Source organism: Quercus suber, unplaced genomic scaffold (assembly GCF_002906115.3).
Source record: "Quercus suber isolate HL8 unplaced genomic scaffold, Cork oak 2.0 scaffold_1243, whole genome shotgun sequence".
NCBI classification, from domain to species: Eukaryota; Viridiplantae; Streptophyta; class Magnoliopsida; order Fagales; family Fagaceae; genus Quercus; species Quercus suber.
The window spans coordinates 20,007-36,597 of record NW_027070637.1 but is presented as its reverse complement, the minus strand read 5'-3'; the positions used below and the strand labels follow the sequence as shown (position 1 = coordinate 36,597).

The 16,591-nt window shown below is 34.5% G+C and overlaps 1 protein-coding gene across 1 annotated transcript; it reads right to left on the bottom strand.

The window, feature by feature from the left end:
• Positions 1 to 3,102: 3,102 nt before the first annotated feature.
• On the bottom strand, positions 3,103 to 14,504 carry LOC112020527 (UV-B-induced protein At3g17800, chloroplastic). Its single transcript, XM_024053088.2, has 3 exons — positions 14,288 to 14,504; positions 12,903 to 13,177; positions 3,103 to 4,047 (listed from the first exon to the last, which is right to left on the bottom strand). The coding sequence occupies exons 1-3, from the start codon at positions 14,405 to 14,407 to the stop codon at positions 3,228 to 3,230; spliced, it is 1,215 nt and encodes a 404-aa protein (XP_023908856.2). The 5' UTR covers positions 14,408 to 14,504; the 3' UTR covers positions 3,103 to 3,227.
• Positions 14,505 to 16,591: the final 2,087 nt, after the last annotated feature.

Sequence of the window (16,591 nt, the reverse complement as noted above, 5' to 3'; positions counted from 1 at the left end):
TGTTATTTTTTCATGGTATGCTGCTAAAACAATAAAAAGCCTAAAATACTCCCTCAGTCCTACTCTAAAAACTAAAACAACTACACTACCTATAAAAAAAAAAAAAAAAAAAAAAAAAAAAAAAAAAAAAAAAACTTTTGACTTTTACTCCAACTAAAAGTCTATTATCAACATTTTAAGAACAGCTAATTATTAAATTAATTTTATATTATTTGTTATTATATATTTCCTCAAATTAAAGGATAACACTTAACAAATGTTTAATTTAAATTTAAATAAAACTAAAAGCCGATTATCAAAATTTTGCATCTTATTAAATTAATATTTTATTAGGATATTAAGGTACATAACTCTTGACTAAGGGATAAGATTTAACAATAATTTAATTTAAATAAAACTTTATAATCTAAGTTTTAAAAATTTAAATTCTACTCCAACTAATAATCTATTATCAAAATTTTCATATATATATATATATATATTAATCCATGGTTTTTTGATATAATTTCTCTTAATCAATAAAGTCATCCATATAATTAAATCTCACACAATACACCCCACATTATTGTATTTTTTTTTTTCACTTTTTTTTTCCCAATATGCAACTTACGTTTTTATTTTAATCTAATAAATTCATCTTACTTATTGTTCTTTGCTTCTGAATTTGTGTGCAGTATATTATGCCAAAGGAAGTTTACTATTAAAAGTAAAACAATGGCTCATTTAAGTTCTTGGTTCCCTTATGTAAGTTTTTATTTTATTTTGTATTCTCAAATTTTGAACTCTTTTGTGTATGTTTTGTTTTTTGGTTTTCATTATTATATTTAATTTGTACAACATGTTATTTTTTTAATTAGACTATCACTAGGAAAAATTTTGTACTGAGGAACTTTTTTTTTTTTTAATTGTTTGTGTTGGCTAAAGTATAGATTAAAATAACACAAATAGGAACGATCAAACTCATTCATATCTTATATTAAGAAATTAACACAAATCACAAAGAGAATTTTCAAATATGAAAGTAATTAAACACTAATAAAGTACAAATTCTAAACAATTAGAACTTAAAACAAATTATTTTATAAAAATTATTTACTTATTTTACAATTTATTATTACTATTTATTTAATAATTTTGTTTTAATTATTTAAAAAAATAGCTTACATATGAATTTTCATCAAGCTATGAATCACATGGGAATAAAACTAGTTATAAGAGTAATGCTACAGTTATAAATTATTTTATAACATTTTTATAAACTATTGATGCTTGAGCCGTCCTTCGTTTGTATGGATCATCAGCATGGGAGCTCAAAGTGGGAAGATCTTTAGACATTATATAAAAAGAAAGGAAACCACAACAAGTGAAAACCTCAGAAGTGAAAGAAATCTTCCACAAGCTTAGGACGAAGCCTTTCAAATTTTATCCTCTATTCCTCAATCTCCAAGGCAGCTAGTGTTTATGGAATGTCTCTACTCTATAGAATTGGATTTCGTAATTTAAAAAAATAATAAAAAAGCCGACATTTTTAACAGCTGGGTGTTCAGAAATGTGAAATTTAAAATTGCCTTCAAAGTCATTATTGAATCTGGTATTTCACTCCCGGCTTCTAACATGGCACACCAAATCTAACATGGACAAATTTGGTATCAGGTATGCACAATTCAGTTATTCAACAATCAGATTGCATGTTATTTATCTTTTCAAATACAGGACATCAAATGTACATGTCTGTTTCAGTCTAACTCAAAATTTTGTTTATTCATTTTTCATCAATAATCTGCAAAATCCCTCCATTAAAGAAAATAACAAATAATAAATAATAAAAGACCATGGGCCAATATTTTATTTATGTTGCTATCTTGCTGGCCTAATTGTTACAAGATTACAAAGGTCAGGATAACCAAAGATCATGCTGACAATATATTCAAAACAATTAAGTCTATAGGTACAGTCTTTTTTCTATTTGTGATGTAGTAAACCAAACTGAGATGAGTGGTAAAATGCATATGAGAGAGTCTGTGTTCAGTCAAAGAAATTGATGAGAAGTAGTAGGCTTTTATGAAACAGAAGATCGTCCCATAAAAAATAAAAAAAAATAAAAGAAGAAAAAACTAGAAGATGCTTGTTTGGTGCATGTGTTTAAAAACTGAAAATTATTGTTTAAAAACATTTATGAAAATACGTGTATGTGAAAAAGTGCATTGAAATGCGTGAAATGTTGTTTAAAAACTGAAAATGGTTGTTTAAAAACACTAACCAAACACCCCTTTGAACTTTTGGATTCAGGAAAATATTGGTAAGATGGTATAATTCTTTCTTACTGTACAAGAATTTCGGGAATCAAACTCAAAATCTAAGCCTAACCCCTCCCCAACAAATTGTTTGCCTTTGTCATTAAACTCTCTGAGAAAAAGTAGATAAATACATTGGAGATTGGCTGTAGGCATCTAAAGGAGTGGCACCAATGGTCCTTTCTAACTCTCCCCTCAAGCTCTCTAATTGTACAACAATTAAAAGTCTATTTGGAATCCACCTATTTTGTTAAAACTGAAATTTTTTTTTCTAAAAGTATTTTAAATAAAGATAAAAGTTAACTGAAATAGTACAGCGAGACTAATAAATAATACAAAAAAAATACAATAAAGCCCATAAATAGTAGCAAAAATAAATTGAATAGTAAAATAAGTTGACTTTTTAATTTGGAGCTGAACGCGCACTAAATCTCTTCTTCACGCAACCCTACCTGGGGACACCTAACAAAATTCTTGACACCCAACTAGGGGTGTACTTCACTTTTAGAAAGATTGAAAGGGGAATATATCCAACAGGTAGGAAGGAAGAAAGAGAAAACAAACCATATGAAACATATTTAGCCTATCTCTAGGTATTAAAGAAGGAAAATTATCTTATAATACCGTCTCATGAGATACATTCACGTCCACCAAGAAATTAATAGTACCTAGGAAATAATTGTAATCTCTCTCTCTCTCTCTCTCTCTCTCTCTCCTATTTACATTTTTCTTGACTTTCTCTAAGCATTTGGGCCAAGAGCTTTAACTTGTTATGTAATTCTCTATATTTCAGTATCTAAAATGAACATGGTATTGTATCTCTTGGATACAAAATATCTAACTATTTTATATACTGGAAAACCCATTACAACATGTTCAATACAGCACAAACTATACAGCGTCGGTGAGAATTAAATAGATCTAATACTATTTTTAGTTTTTTACAAAATGGTATTTAGATTCAACATAGCTTTCTGCATCCCATAGAAATGATCCAAATGCGACTGCCTCCAAGACTAGCATTGTCAATCCAGTGAAAGTAATTGCAAGTACTTCATCATTAGAAGTGTCAATTGAACCATCCTCTGCAATCCGAATGTCAGGCCTCCCAAACAGGGCCTGCGTCTGCTTTTCAATCAAAGAAATAGCTTCTTTGGATCTTATAGTAGCATATCTCTGAAGAGTCTCTGCATCCAAGTACATAACATAGGATCTCAGTCGGTATGATTTGCCTTCACCAGTATTCATGAAATTTCCCCCATCACTCTCACCACCATCATCAGGAAATACCCGGATCAATGATTCAGGATCCCAGAGCTGTTTTGTTGGAACTGGATCATCAAAACTTGCCTGGTCTTTACTTAAACCATCAGTAAGGGTTTTCATGGTTCTTTCGAGTTGAAACCGTTCATCAACTCTTTTGAGAAAATATCCATACATTATTGAAGCAGCATACAGCTTTCCAAGTTTGATTTTGCTCATCTGAACAACTGTATCAAGGGGTCCCACAAGTCGCTCTCCAAGTACAAGAGATAAGTGGCTCTGTATCATCTCAAAAGCTTCTGGGGAATGAACAGATTCAAGTTTGTGTTCCTGGTTAGGCCAAGAATCCAGTGGCGCAATAGATTCTGAGGTTTCTGATATCTTAGGGATCATCAGAATGTCCTTGTCCATAAATTTCTGTATAATTAAGCAGTATATTATCTCTTCCAGTGCCTTACGCCTTTCTTTCTCTCTGACTTCAGCAATTCTCCTAAAATACACAATTTTAGTTAATCAGTTACAACATATTACCAGCAGGTGAACAATTTGGCAGGCAACTGGGGTAAATTATTTACCCCCACCCCCCAAAAAAAAAGGATACAATGATGCAAGCCAATACACCTGTAAAAGAAATTGATTATTTTTATAGATCTTTATAGCCTTTTGTACACTATTGCCAGTGGTTGATGCAAGAATTAACTCTAAAAATGGGGGCTTGTGTTTGGGAAACAAAAGAATAAAACAAAGCAATTGGAACTACAAATGAGCACTGAGAGTTGCTTGAAATCAACACCAAGCAGGAAAACCTAGGAATTAGTACCTAAGTTGCTAGGAATTAGCAACCAATATTGGGAAATTCCAACATAAAATTTTATTCATCAATCATGTCTCCCACAATGTTTTTCCAGAGCGCTAAGTAGAGCTTCTAGGGTTACAACAAATAAGAGGAAAGAAATAATGGAATCAAAATAAAATTCAAACAAAACAAAATCAATCAGCATTAATTCTTGCTCGGCTCTCTACATCATTCTCTTTTGGTTGGAGAAAACTCGACCTTGAGTTTTTAGAGTTTTTAAGGAGAACTTGATACTTGATACTTGCAACAACTCTTGATGCACTTTTGACAGCACTAAGAACAAAGAATCCTTCTATTCTACCATATAATTGAATTAGTTTGAAATGATAAGCGTGCATTTAACTTAGCTTTTTTCTTTTAACTTATTAGCTTATTTACTTTTAACTTAGCTTTTTTCTTTTAACTTATTAGCTTATTTACTTACTTACAACTTTTTTAAAGCCTTGTTTTTTCTAGGTACAACTCTACTTATACCCTCTTTCAGCAAATAAGCAAAATGCTATCAAGGTGGAGTTAAGTGTTACAAATGATACTGCCTTATCTTGAACCATAAGAAGCATCATTGTACCAAGCCTTTCAACTTCAGGCACCATGAGGGTTGATGAGTAGCAGATGCATCAAACTTATTTTCATTTTTTTACAATATGAGCACCCTAATTCTTTGCAATCTCATTTAACTTTCTCTCTGTCAAATAGTGACTCTCCAATAGATTGTATTAGATCCACCACACATAGTTCAAGGTGTGTTAATTCTAAATTTTCTGGCACTTGCATTTCTTTTTCAACGCTAGGTTATGGTAGTACTTCGTGTTCCTAATCACCAAGATCTCATTGAAGGATTGAAGGATTAGGAAGCTCACAAGAAACACTTGCTTCAAGTCTAGAATCACCTTATGGAATAGAGAAAGGAAAAACCTTGAATTCCACCACATCAAAGTCATTTGAAATCACAAAATCATGTGTGGAATCAGCATAATCTCATCTGGAACCATAAGAAGCATTGTGGTTTCAACCTCTTCAACTTCACCAAGATGTAGATCTTCAAGCACTATGGAGGGTCGATCAGAAGCACAATCAACAAATTCAACTTTCACATCATGTGCACACTCTAACATAATACTCTCTTGAGAAACCATCTTTTCACCTTGCTGCTCTTCAAAAGGTTCATTTCCTTGTACGCATGTTAGACCAACACTCGTTGGGGCTTGTGCGTCTCTATCGACATTAGGCTCTAGTGTTACTTGAATGTTTCTCCACTACCAATATCCCATCATCAATGTTGTCTTCTATGGGGGCAGCAATAATTTCATTGTGATCTATCATCCTTGGTTTCCCAATTGATTGAGTTTGAGTCTTCACTTGCTTCACTTGTTGGGCCAAGTCTAGAACACTTTTTATTAGTTTTTCAAATAATTCCTTTAATTCTTTGAAGTCTTCCTTCAATTCCTTGAAGTTTTGACGAAAGGTAGATTGTCCAAGGGTGCATTGAGGACATGAAAGCATGCAATTAGCTGGCTATTCCATTTCCTCGTACCGTTACTTTGATCTTAAAAATTACCACACGAGATTGGGGTAGATACTTAGCTCAAAAGTATGGGGACAAATATTCATCACAAAACTTTTCTTTCATATCTTCCCATGCAGTAATGAGAGGTTTATATTTTATATAGCGCATATATTCGAGATCCTCATAGAAAATTTGTGCTCCATCTCTTAACTTCAACTTTGCATACCTAACTTTTATGTCATCCACAAAATTTGCTTGTTCAAAGAATCGCTCCATCCCATTAATCCAGTCGAGATAATCCCATGAATTATTTTTACAACCATCAAAATGAGGTGTTTTTGATATTACCATTGCTCAATGAACAAGAATCTTGACTGCTTAACTTGATGTTGAAAGTTGAAGAACACTACACAGGTTGGCTTCTACCTTCTTGGTTTAATCGGCTAATCTGACTTCTTTTTTGGAAATTGGGTTAATGGGCTGACCAGGTGGAACTAGGCTTGGCTTTCTCTTCTTCTTTTGAAAATTGGGTTGGGTCAGGTTTTTTTAAAATAAACTAAGTTGGTTTACAAGTTTGGGATTTTTTTTTTTTTTTTTGGGGACCGTGTTAGGAAATGCTGGGTTAAAGTTTTACTCAAGAGAAAAAATAAACTATGTTTGGGTCACACTAGATCAGGTAGTGTTCTAGAAACAAATGTGCTATAGTCTTAAAACAAAAAGGCAAGGGGACAAGTTACCTTTGGAGATCGGTTTGATGGATTCCTAGGGGACTTGCGGTGGCACGACAATGAGCAAGTGATGGTCATGGCAGCATGAGGCAAGGATGGAAGGTGCCCGTGGTGGGTTGCTGCAACTGGGGCTTGTGAGTATGTACAGTGGTAGTCACAGCAGCAAGCGAGAATTAATGGAGGTGGATCTCCGGAGTGAAGAAGGCCAAAAATTGACAATGTAGGGTCAGTGGTGACTGGACTTCTACTCTATCTTCGTGGTTGCAAAAGGGTTTGGTGATTTGAGTGTGGACTTAGGATTTGTGGCCGTGTGGTTGGGGCCTTGGGTGCACTGCAGGTGCGCTAACTCCTAAAAGTTTCTAGCATTAGTAGTCTAAAGTAATTACTTACTAACATGGAGGAAATAAAAAATAAAAAAAAGGACTTCTATTTGGTTGAAAGTGACTATGACACAAGAAAAAGAAAGGAAAAAGTTCTCAAACACCAAACCATGTAAGCTTTTCACCAATTTCACTATTCTTATAAGTAGCTTTTGTCTTGTCCTACGTGTTGCACTTATTTCACTATTTTTTATTTTTTTTATTTTATATCATTATTTACACCATTTCCACTATTTATGATACTTTTTACAGCATTTTATTCTTGAAAGATGCTAGAGATGCTACAAATTTTACTACTTATGTCCTACAAATTGGCATGCTACCAATCATAAAAAATAATTTCAAACATTTATTCATTATTTTTTTTAAGTAACACTAATCACATTTTTACTCCACCAATTTGCAAATTTTTTAGTAGCTATGAATTGGTTATTTTTGTTTATTTATTTTAATAATATGAAATATATTCATATTCACTTACAAGTGTTTATTTATTTTGTTATTATTGTTGATTAATATTTTTTAGATTAATTTCACTTTTAATATCGTCTTTTAATTTTGCCCCCTCTAGGTTAAAATCCTGACTCCGCCATTGCTTGGTTGGTTGGGATATGTTTGTATCAATGGTGGTGATATGGTGGTGCTAGCAAAATTTTTGTGGGGTTTTCTAGCGGTGGTAAAAAGACAACAATGATTGGGATTTCTGATGGGTTGGTTCAGAGTGGCTTCATGACTGCAGTTCAGCAGATTTTTTTTTGGGTGTGATTTTCTTCTAGTTCTAGATTGACTATAGTGGTGTTTCGTGCTTCAAACAAATTGTATTTTGCTCTGATACCAAAAATGATGCAGGACAACCAAAACTATTGAACAATAAAATTAAAAGACAAGAAAATAAAGTAATATGACCTAGGAGTCAACACTTAGGCCTGGCTTAGAGTCAAGCACCAAGCGGGAAAACCACTAGGAGTTAGCACCTAGGGAGGAATTGAAGTTAACACCTAGGGCGAAACTGAAGTCAACACTAGACCAAAGAGACCAAAAGGCCATTTTTCATTCATCAAAATATCAATTATCTCCCAAGAGGATTACAACAGTTTGCTTATAAAGGATTGTCAAACCCTAGTTCTAATTGGCGTAGGAAACCATAATTGCCTCATTACGAAAATAACATTGCTTTCAAATTAAAATACTAAGAGCTAAATAAAATGCTAGGACCTAAAACATAAAAATACAATTGACTTGCAAACATAAATAATACTAAACAAAAATCTTCTTGCATCTCTTGCATTAGTAGTATTGATACTTTTTTCAAAGGTACAAAAAGAGTGAAATTGTTCCAATGTTTTCATCACATCATCCTTTACTATATGCTAGCATGTTTAAAAAAAAATGCCATTGTAAACCCATTAGGCTTAGGCACTTTATCACCACTCATGTCTTTCACGGCTTCCAATACTTCCTCTTCCCCAAAGGGAACCACCAAACCCTCTGCCTTACCCACATCAAGAGCATCAAAATGCATCCCATCTAGCATTGATCTCCACAGGGTAGATTCAAAATAAAGTTTTTCATATAACTGAACAATACCTAAACAATACCTGCACGTATGGCCTCTTGAGTTGTGGCTATTGTTCCCTCCATAGAAATAGACCCGATGAAATTATTTCTGCGGTGAGAATTTGCCATTCAATGAAAAAATTTAGTGTTTTGATTTCCCTCCCTTACACAACACTCCGGATTTTTGTCTCCAACTAATTTCTTCAATGAGCATAACTTCTCTAGCATCCGATGCCGCTATCTCTCGTAAGAGATCTTGCTTGCTGATCCCAACATGCCCAAACACCTCTCTATTCCACAACTTCAAATCTTGTTTCAAAGCCTTTAATTTTTGACACACAACATGACTTGAAGATCCTTGAAAAATAGCCCTGCCACCATTGTTTCACTCTCTCCACAAATCCATCAAATTTTAGCCACATGTTCTCAAACTTAAAATAGGATTTACCTCGTTCAATATTACCACTGTCAAATATAACAAGAAAAGTGGTCAGATTAAGGGCAAGGCAGTAGAGTCTAAGCTAAATCAGAAAATGTTCCTCCCAACCTCCAGTGACCAGAAAACGATCTAATCTTGATATGGAAGGAGTTTCTCGATTGTTTGACTATGTAAAATGTCCACCTATCAATGGTAAATCCATCAGGCCATGCTCAGAAATAAAATCATAAAATTCTCACATTGCAAGCACCAAGCACTGAGCCTCCTCCTCTCAACCGCTCACTCTGGAATCTAAAAACATTAAAATCACCCCAATGCACCATGGTAACCCCCACCAACTATTGATGCCTGTAAATTCATCCCGAAGTACCTTGCAATCACCGTCCCGATTCGGCCCTTAAACTCTTGAGAATATAAAAATCGAAATTGTCTGCAACACAACAAAATTTACATGATAAATAAAAAAATTCCTTCACAAAATCTAATCTTTCAAGTTTCAACTACCCGTCGGTCCTAAAAAACCAGAATACCTCCTGAAGCACCTTCTACCTGCACAAAATCCCAATCTACAAATTGATTACCCCATAAACTATAAATTACTGCTCCATTAATGACCCCCATTTTTGTTTCTTGAAGACACCACATCGGCTCTCCACATCCTCAACAAATTTCTAATTTCCAATCTTCTATCCCTATCGTTCAATCTCCTCACATTCCATGATAATAGCCTAAGATTCATTAGAACAATTCTTCCCCTCTTGTTATCATAGTTCATTGATGACCTCAAGCTTCGTAACTCTCGAAGACCTCTTTGGCTTGACCCATGATTTGTTATGGGTGTTGTCTATACCCTCCATTTAGCTTCAATGGCCATGAACAAATTAATGGCTTCCTCCTCAAAACCATCAAAAGATAACCCAAAAATCTACTAAAGCCCCTAATTCTCCTCATCACCCAATCAAATGGATTGCAAGAAACACTGACCTCGTCCCCTTCATAGAGCATGTTCAACGGGCTCACATCTAAGGTTGCACTCTCCTCTATAGCCGGAACCATAACCCAATGTGCCACATCAAGTCACTCTTCAGTGTCGGTGTTGTCATGTATCCCAGCTTGGGTCATGGTCAATCCCATTGGAACTTCTGACGTGCATCCCTGCTTGTATCGAAGATGTCTTTTGATCGAACCCTTTATCACCCTATAGAGAAAGATGTGAGTAAATATCTTTCATTGCTCCCAGCAAATAAGAATTCAAATCAGAGATGGTGGGGCTAATATTATACAACATCGATTGGAGAAAAGACACCAACCACAAAGTCAATGCTTCTTGCCCCCTTGTTGTCAGTGTCAAACCAAAGAGACAAACCCCATCAGATATGAGAATGGCTCTACATTCCGGAATTCGCAAGCATTGTCTTGCTACCGTGAGTTTAGGAACAAGGCTCGCTTGACCTGCCTTTGAGCACTCTCCCACTTCATATGTGCTTGGGCCTGATAGAATTGGGCTGAAATAAGGTCCATTTCTTTGGTCATTCGGTGGTTGTTGACCCATTGAAAGAGAAGGGATAAAATTTGGGCCCTAACCCATATTTTCACTATTAAGACCATCAATTTTTTTACTAATGGTTACTCGTGGAATCCATTTAAAATTTTTTGTCACCTTTATTGCAATCCCATGAGACCCAACTCTTTCCTCCCTCAAACCACCTCCATCCTCAAGCCATTCCTTATCCAACGCAGCCTTTCCTTATCCAACATGAATTCCAAATATAACACTCCTTCCCATTATTATTCTCATTTGAATTTGAACTAAACAGTAACATGAATCTTTTTTTAATTTCTTCCAGAATTTTCTCTCCAACTTTAAAGTTTTCCATAATGCGCCAACCATTGCCATTCCCACCTCCCACAGCTATCTGACTAGGTTTACCACCAATCTTTTCAACTGGCACCATCTTTATGGGCTTTAGATGGCTGGGTTTCACCACGTCCTCCTCCCCTAACCACCTCTTCCCCTTGCCACTGACAATAGGTTGCCATGGCTGCTCCATGCCACTAGTCTTCTCTTGCCCTTTCACCACTTCTGTGAAAGACTAAGAGATTTGAATCTCTGAATTGTGCTTATGCTTCTGGGCAATAGCTTTTTCCTGACGTAAACCTACCAAAGCATATTGATTGGGTTCCAGCAACTTTGTTAATTCAATCCCAAAACCCTTCCAACCACTTTTTTTCTTGCCTTTAGGTATGATGATAGACCTCCTTAACCCGCCAACCTTGACTTCAGTCTCAACTAGATATTGCCCAAAATAATTTGAGCTCCATTGAAATGTGTAAGTGGTATCACCTTCCTTGAACGTAAAGAATTGTTTGGGGTTAACCCCAACAACGGTAAGTTCAATATTATTCATCAACCACTGGGCAACACTGTGCAACTTTCTTGCCCATAACCACCGATTTCATGAAGTTCTTGCCCCAATCAAAAATCCATCCATAAAACAGAAAAAATTTCCCCTTCCTCTACCACCAGTTGGAATAATTTAGATTCAATAAAGAAACTATGAATCCCACCCATACCAAACTCCCAAAAAATTTTGTGGACATTTTTGGCTAATTAGAGAGAGAGAGAGAGAGAGAGAGAGAGAGAGAGAAAATACCTAGAGGCCACATGAAGACCTACAAGAAGACTAACCAAAAAATGAGACCTACAAAACTAAAGCTAAGGACAAAGAATGAATAAAGTAAGGGTATTCAGGGTGGTGGCTACCATTTAGATTGTAGACAAAGCACATGTTCTGGACTTCAAAGTGACGATGTTTGTATCTAATATTGAATGCTAAATTCTCCAAGGGTTCTTGAAGAATTATTTCACAAATGTATCAGAACAGCAAAATTAATTCCACCCCAAGAGCAAATAAGCCTATCATCTTGGTATTTTTGAGGCACTAGAAAAGGTTAGATGCTGATTTATAATTCCCAGCACGGCAACCATCATATTAATTTAAAACCTCTCAAAATGGAAGATACAAGCTTCAGGATTGATGATTGAAGCTGGGGACACAAGCATGGTAAGAAAAATCCATATTAATGAAATCTCTCGAAAAAATTTCATAGAAGGGACACTACTAAATTCAATACTGACCAAGAGCCAAAGAGAATATGCCACATTCCTAACAATAATAAACTCAAGTTGTTTGAATTCATCCTCAAAGATGCTTTCATACTCTAATATATTGTTTCTTCCCGTATTGTTTACTTCTTCTTTTTTACCATTGGTAAGTACACACACACCCAATGGGCATTGAAGCCATGACCTCACCCTCTCCAAAGAACATTGGTTACTTCTAATCAAGTCTTTGACTTTATAGAAATTAGCATCACACACACACACACACACACACACACACAAGTTTGATATGCCTCAACCAAGGAACGTGTAACCCGTTATCCCTAATGCTAATCCATCAATAACTTAAGAGAGCATTGAAATCTCTCCGTGTATATATATTCCTTTCATAAGTAAAATTCAAATGGAACTCATCACAATATATAATTATACTTCACCCATAAATTCCATAATGACCTTGACACAAAAAGGCTATACTTCATTCCTAACAAAAATGACCTCAAGTTGTTTTAAGGTACCCTCAAAGATCCTCTCATATTCTAGTTTACTGTTTTTTCCGGTGTACACCTCTGAATGAAATCATTAATAGTACAAAAGTCAGCATACATCAAGCGAACTGCAAGACATTATCTGTAATGCTATCCCTTTGTTAGGAATCAAAGGGATTCCAAAACTAAACAAATGAATAGTTGTATTAATATGATCAATTACAGAATACTAATAAATGTGAGGGACTAGAGATGAGAATACTTACTTGTGCAGGAGATCTTGAGAGGAAGGAGTTTCTTCTCTTTGGGCATCTCTATGAGTTTGAAGGTTCTCAAGTTGCTGATCAATGGCTGCTGGAAGTAGATGAGGATGGGTTTGCAAAATTTGCGCCAAAAGCTGTCCGACTGAGGATTCAAATTCAAGAGGAGCAAATCGTGACAAATTATCGCTTGAATCCCCCAAGGCTTTAACGGCAAGGCCTTTTGCTCGACATTTGTGCAGTCCAGTTCCTAGCTTGGGAAAGCAAACCGAAGGACAGCTCTAGAAAAGAATGTAATTTTGTTTGAGATACAGAAACAAGCATCCTAACACATGGATCTGTAAAGAGTAATTATACAATACTCTAGGAGTACAACAATGCCGTACTCCTTCCTCCTCTCGCACGCATGAATAAAATCATATTCACAGGGAATTTCACATCAAGTTTGGGACTTTCTCTAAAATGAGCCCCTAATGTTATGATTTTTAATAACGGGTTTGGCTTATCTCCAGTACTTTTGTTAAAAAAATGTCTCCTTTTGTTTTAAATACACAATGGCAAGTGGTAGTGGGTTATAATCTCCACTTTTTATTTAGTTAGTGAGTGACGTGGCAGTTTCTCATTAAAACAAAAGAAAATTACAGTTAAAAAAACTACCAGAGGTAAGCCAAACCCTTTAGGGTACGTTTGGTATGCTGTAATAGCTCCTGTAATGGAATAGTTATTCATGTGTAATATTAATTCGTTCATTTGGTTGCATCTTTATTACATGGATTAGTTGTTACATTGGAATAACTATTCTTTAAATTGAAGAATAGCTATTCCTCTTTAAAATAGATGTAATAGTTATTCCTTATTGTATATAATAAGTTTTAAAATTAATATATTTCCAAAAATATAAAGTTTCTTTATAAATCATCTTTTACAAGTTTTCCATATGTAACAACCAAACTTATGAATAGTAATAGTTATTCCATTACAATATTTTTTATTCTCAGTAATAAAGATTACTATTCCTAATGTAATCTACATTCAATGTACCAAACGTACCCTTAATAACAAGTATAGCAATTGTGTGGTAAAGTCTAAAATGTATGAATTTGACTAAAAATGACGAACCTTATCTATAAAAATAAATAAAATAAATAAAAATTCAACTACATAGAGTCAATAATTATAAGGGAACTTCCATTTTAAATTCTCATACCCTCTAAAAAAAAATAATAATAAGAGATGAATTTTCATCCTTTTGTTTTCCTTTGGCTACATTGGTTGAGTGACAAAGCATATATGAATTTTCAATTGGCAGGCACATACATAAGAGTAAGAGGTTTTAAGTAAAAAAAAAAAAAAAAGAGGGAGCAAAGCATATATATGTATAGTATACTTACTTTGGAAGAAAATCGAGAAGAAAGGAAGAAGTGGTTGGAATCGGAGAGGGCGTGGGACTTGAGATTGATGGGCGACGGAATTGCGACTAAAACATCGCTCACAGCCCCTGTAATCTGCATTATTATTATCCACGCACGCCCTAGGGCTTTTTCTTTCACTCAGACAGACTCTGTTTTCTGATACTCTCTTTTTTCGGTTTGCTTTTTCTTTTTGGTTTATTTTATTTTTATAAATACTTTTTGGTGGTTAATAAAACTGTCGGGGTTTTACTTTTACTTTCCATTATTATATTTTTTTTTTTTTAATTTTGGCGCTATGCATAAATTTTAAAATCGGACTGAACTGAAAACCGTGATTTAATCCGGTTCAGTTCTATTTAAAGACCGAAAATTCCAAAAACAATAATAATAATAAGAAAAATGTTTTGTTGCATACTCAAATGTGACAATAATGATAGGTAGAGCTTAGGCCATATAAGTATGCAGACTGCAGTGAAACATTTCCCTAATAATAATAACTAATAAGAGTAAATTACATAATTAGTCATTATTCTTTATATCATATCTTAATTTAATTTCTAACATTTCAATTGTATTAATACTCAATATGATCCTAAACTTTTGGTATCGTGTTAATTTGGTATCTGCAATTATATCTTAGATGGATATATATTACACATTTAATGGACTAATAAAAAAAAAACTATCACAACAACTACCAACAATATTCATGTCATACTTAAAAAAATAAAATAAAATAAAATAAAAACCACGTCATACTAAAAAATATAAAATGTACTCACGTGAGATATATTGGGAGAAATTAATTCCCTAATGGTCTGTTTGGATGGAGGGGGGAAGAAAGGAAAGTAAAGGGGAGTAGAGTAAAATTGTCTAAAAATAAGTTAATTTTATGCTAAATTTACTCTACTCTGCTCTCTCTCCCTCCCTCTCAATCCAAACGGATCATAAATTCTCACTCTCTCTCATCAGACCCTCTCTCCCCCACCATCACTCTCACTTTTACCTTCACGTCATTAATCCCTACTCCCTAACTCTTTTGTCAAATCTGAAGTTGCAAGTAGCATCATTGATGAGAGCTTAAAAGGAGTGGCAGTAATGGATCCGACCAAACAATTGTGAAAGTTCCATAAGGTAATGTGACTAACTACTGTGAGCAAAGAAGGGGAAATCAAGAAAAATGGAGTGAAGGGAAATGCTCTACTTGGGATTGAGATCAGGTGCAATACATTGCACTTAGGGTATTGCACCAAATGCAATTCCTATGAATGGCTGAGATTGATAGTTGCAAAAAGCAACTTTCAATCTCAACCATTGATTCAAAAAAGTTAAGAAAAAAATTAAGAGAAGTAAAAAGTAAAAGTTAAAAAGGTGAAAAGTGTTAAAAAATTGTGAAAGATTTGGGTGAATTGCACTTGGTGGGTATTGCACTGAATCCTAATCACTCTGCTTGTATTACCAATAAACCTGACTATGTACATTAATATATATACCATGCATAGCCATTATACATTGGCTATAACTAACAAATTGAGTTTTGTTATATAAAGTCAATCGATAGAGTGTTTGGATTGAGGTGTTTTGAGTTATATAACTCAAAACTCATCACTCAAAACCCAAAATCTGTGGGACCCACTGAGTGAAAATTTGTTTGGTTGAGTTTTCAGTTTTTGTTTTCATAACTCATATCTCAAAAATTTGAATTATGAGAATGAAAACTAAGAACTGCTCTAAAGGAGTTTTCAATATTTAAGAAGTGAGTTTGATGGCATTTTTGTAAATAAGTGCAACCGTGTGGGACCCCATTAGTGACTTGTCACATCCTTGCTCAGTACCATTGGAAGCTTTTCTCTTCTTTGGCTTTAACTCGTGCTGCACAAATGAAATTAAAACACAAAGTTTAGCAGTCATAAAGAAATGAATTCAGAAAATAGAGAAGTGGGAAAAATAATAAAACAAGTACATGTAAGATTGATGACCCATTCTTTGATTTTAGGGTTCTTTCAGGGCAGAGTAAAAAGAGAAAATCAATCACAACAGAGCCCCTATAACTGAAAAGGAAAGGAAAAAAAAATGTAGAAACTGGGACTCCTACGATAGAGGGAGAAGAAAGGGGTTTGCTGGAGATGGGTTTTGGGGAGATGGAGGCGGAAGTGCAGATGGAGGGGTTTTTCTAGGGATTCGGTGTGTGTGTGATATAAGGAAGACAAAAAAATTATTTTTGGTGAGAGGAGAGAGAAGGTCACACGTGGGAGGGAGCAATGACTGTTTTGAATTGTGCAA

What these genes read in the sequence shown, in the direction of transcription:
- LOC112020527 (XM_024053088.2), bottom strand. Translation starts at nt 14,407, where the DNA reads ATGCAGATTACAGGGGCTGTGAGCGATGTTTTAGTCGCAATTCCGTCG. An exon ending in CTTCTCGATTTTCTTCCAAA is followed by an intron (nt 13,178 to 14,287) that starts GTAAGTATACTA and finishes ATTCTTTTCTAG; the next exon opens with AGCTGTCCTTCGGTTTGCTT. An exon ending in TCTCAAGATCTCCTGCACAA is followed by an intron (nt 4,048 to 12,902) that starts GTAAGTATTCTC and finishes TGTGTATTTTAG; the next exon opens with GAGAATTGCTGAAGTCAGAG.